This window comes from Hevea brasiliensis, chromosome 4 (genome assembly GCF_030052815.1).
Source record: "Hevea brasiliensis isolate MT/VB/25A 57/8 chromosome 4, ASM3005281v1, whole genome shotgun sequence".
NCBI classification, from domain to species: domain Eukaryota; kingdom Viridiplantae; phylum Streptophyta; class Magnoliopsida; order Malpighiales; family Euphorbiaceae; genus Hevea; species Hevea brasiliensis.
In genome coordinates this window covers 13712954-13715335 of record NC_079496.1, presented here as the reverse complement: position 1 = coordinate 13715335, position 2382 = coordinate 13712954, and the positions used below count along the sequence as shown (strand labels likewise).

At 40.9% G+C, this 2382-nt stretch overlaps 1 protein-coding gene across 1 annotated transcript; it reads right to left on the bottom strand.

Moving 5' to 3' along the window:
• Nucleotides 1-793: 793 nt before the first annotated feature.
• On the bottom strand, nucleotides 794-1657 carry LOC131179402 (uncharacterized). The gene is made up of 2 exons (XM_058146234.1): nucleotides 1101-1657; nucleotides 794-1001 (listed from the first exon to the last, which is right to left on the bottom strand). Exons 1-2 carry the CDS (start codon nucleotides 1655-1657, stop codon nucleotides 794-796), a joined length of 765 nt encoding a protein of 254 aa, XP_058002217.1.
• Between the last annotated feature and the right edge of the window lie 725 nt (nucleotides 1658-2382).

Here is a 2382-nt window from a genome sequence, read left to right as displayed (position 1 = left end):
ACAATACCGGCGCTCCCCAAGGTGACACACTAGGGTGAATGAAGCCCTTATCAAGTAATTCTTGTAAATGCACCTTCAACTCCTTCAACTCTGCAGGTGCCATTCTGTAAGGTGTAATAGAGATTGGGTCCACACCAGGCATAATCTCTATTTCAAACTGCACTTCTCTTTCCGGAGGTAATCCTGGCAATTCTTTAGGAAACACATCTGGAAAGTCGCATACTGTAGGAATATCTCTCACTGCTGGACTTCCTACCTGGGTGTCTATTACATGAGCTTGGTAAACTTCACACCCTTTTCTGATCATTTTTCTAGCCAGTACAGCCGAAATGAGATTTGATGGATATAATTGCCTCTCTCCATGTATTACCACATCACTATACTGAGGGAGACTAAAAGTAACTGTCTTCAATCAATAGTCAATCATGGCGTGATGCCTGGCTAACCAATCCATACCCAAGATAATGTCATAATCTCTAAAGGGCATTTCAATCAAGTCGGATAGAAAAGTATGTCCTTAGATCACCAAAGAACAATCCTTATACATTCAGTTCACCCTAACCTCTTGTCCTAACGGACTAGTTACTGGTACCTCAAAATCCATTTTCACATAGGAAACAATAGTCAAGCAAGCAATGCTGGCACTAACATATGAATGTGTAGATCCAGGATCAAATAGCACATACACATCTTGATCAAAGATAGAAAATGTACCAGCAACTATTTCAGAAGTTTTGGCCTTTTCTCACTGCCGCATGGTATATACCCTAGCCGGTGCACCACTCTGTTCAGGCTAATTGACTGTGGTCTGACTGCCAAGAGTGCTACCTTTGGCTTTACCTCGGCCTTGGCTAACTGACTGTGAACCTCTAGAGGAAGAACTCTGAATTGACCCTTCAACTATAGTAGATGGCATTGGCCTGCGAGCACTCACACAATCTTTGGCAAAATGGCCAGTTCCCCCACAATTATAGCATGCTCCAATAGCTTTATAACAAACCCTTCCATGTACTCTTACACAGGTTTCATAAGTATGGACTGGAGCTGTTCCTCTGGATGTCTGCTCGCTAGGTCGGGGTGCCTTTGTCCTGAAGATCTACCTCTGCCAAACTTGTAAGAACTGGATCCTCCAAAGTATTTCCTTTTTTCCTGACCCAGTATCAGAAGTTTGACCAGTAGTCTTTCCACCTTTCTCTTTCTCTTCTGTACCCATTTTCATTGTTCCTTCCATTTCAATTCTCTCCAGCTCCAGGGCTTGTGAAATCAGTTCAGAGAAGTTTTCATGTATGAACCCCACTACTTGTATCCTTAAACTGGGCTTTAAACTAGCCTCAAACCACTTACATCGATCTCTGCTGGTGGTAAGCAGGTTTCCAGCATAATGACTCAAGCAGAAAAAATCTCTCTCATACTCGGCCACAGATTTATTCCCTTGCTTCAAGCTCAAAAACTCTTGCAATTTCATGTCAACATAGGTATCAGGGACCCTTTTCTGTCTAAATTCCCTCAGAAAATCTGACCAGATCAGAACAGGGGGCTCCACTAGACTATGTGGGATAGTCTTCCACCACTCATAAGCATCCTCTTGTAGCAAAGAAACAGAGTATTCAAACTTAAGCTCTTTTATACAATGCGGCTTTTTAAATACTCTTTCCATCCTTTAAATCCACTGCTTTACCTCTAGTGGATCTACAGTACCCTTGAATTCAGTAGCCCCAAATTATATCAATTTATCATATTGTCTGGCTGGAGGTTGTGGTTGCACTGTTGGTGCTTGGGTTTGAGCTTGTGTTAGCAGGTTTCCAGCCATTTGTTAAAATAACGCAGCCATCTACTGAGCAAACTGAGTAGCAAACTGCGGCATGGGTGGAGCTGGAGTGGCTGACCCACTGACATTCTGGAGAATTAGGGCTTCCTCTTGTGCCTCAGCCTTAACTGACTGCTCTACTGAGCGATCACCTTCTTCCATTTCAGTTTAAAGAGCTTATCTACTCCCTGACAACAAACACAAGGAGGATTATCTCCATTAGTTCATATTCATGATGTAAATGCATCATATGTATCAATAAACGATATTGAGAAGTTGTACTAATCAAAGAAAATATTCAAATATGTAGTTCAAAACTTATTCAAAACATAGCTCTGATACCACTTAAACATGTCACACCTTACCCCTCCGTAAGGTATAACATGATCCTGTAGTATACCTAATGAATTACCGAACTTCACCTACTGATAACCCATTAAATATACTACAAGGGCTTTTAAACCATATTCAATTCATTTTAAAGTGAAAAGTGATGATAAATCATTACTAAAAAGTCCTTAAGTTTAATTTATGTTATAAGTCAACGTTTTGGTTAATTCGACTTTCCGCAAATT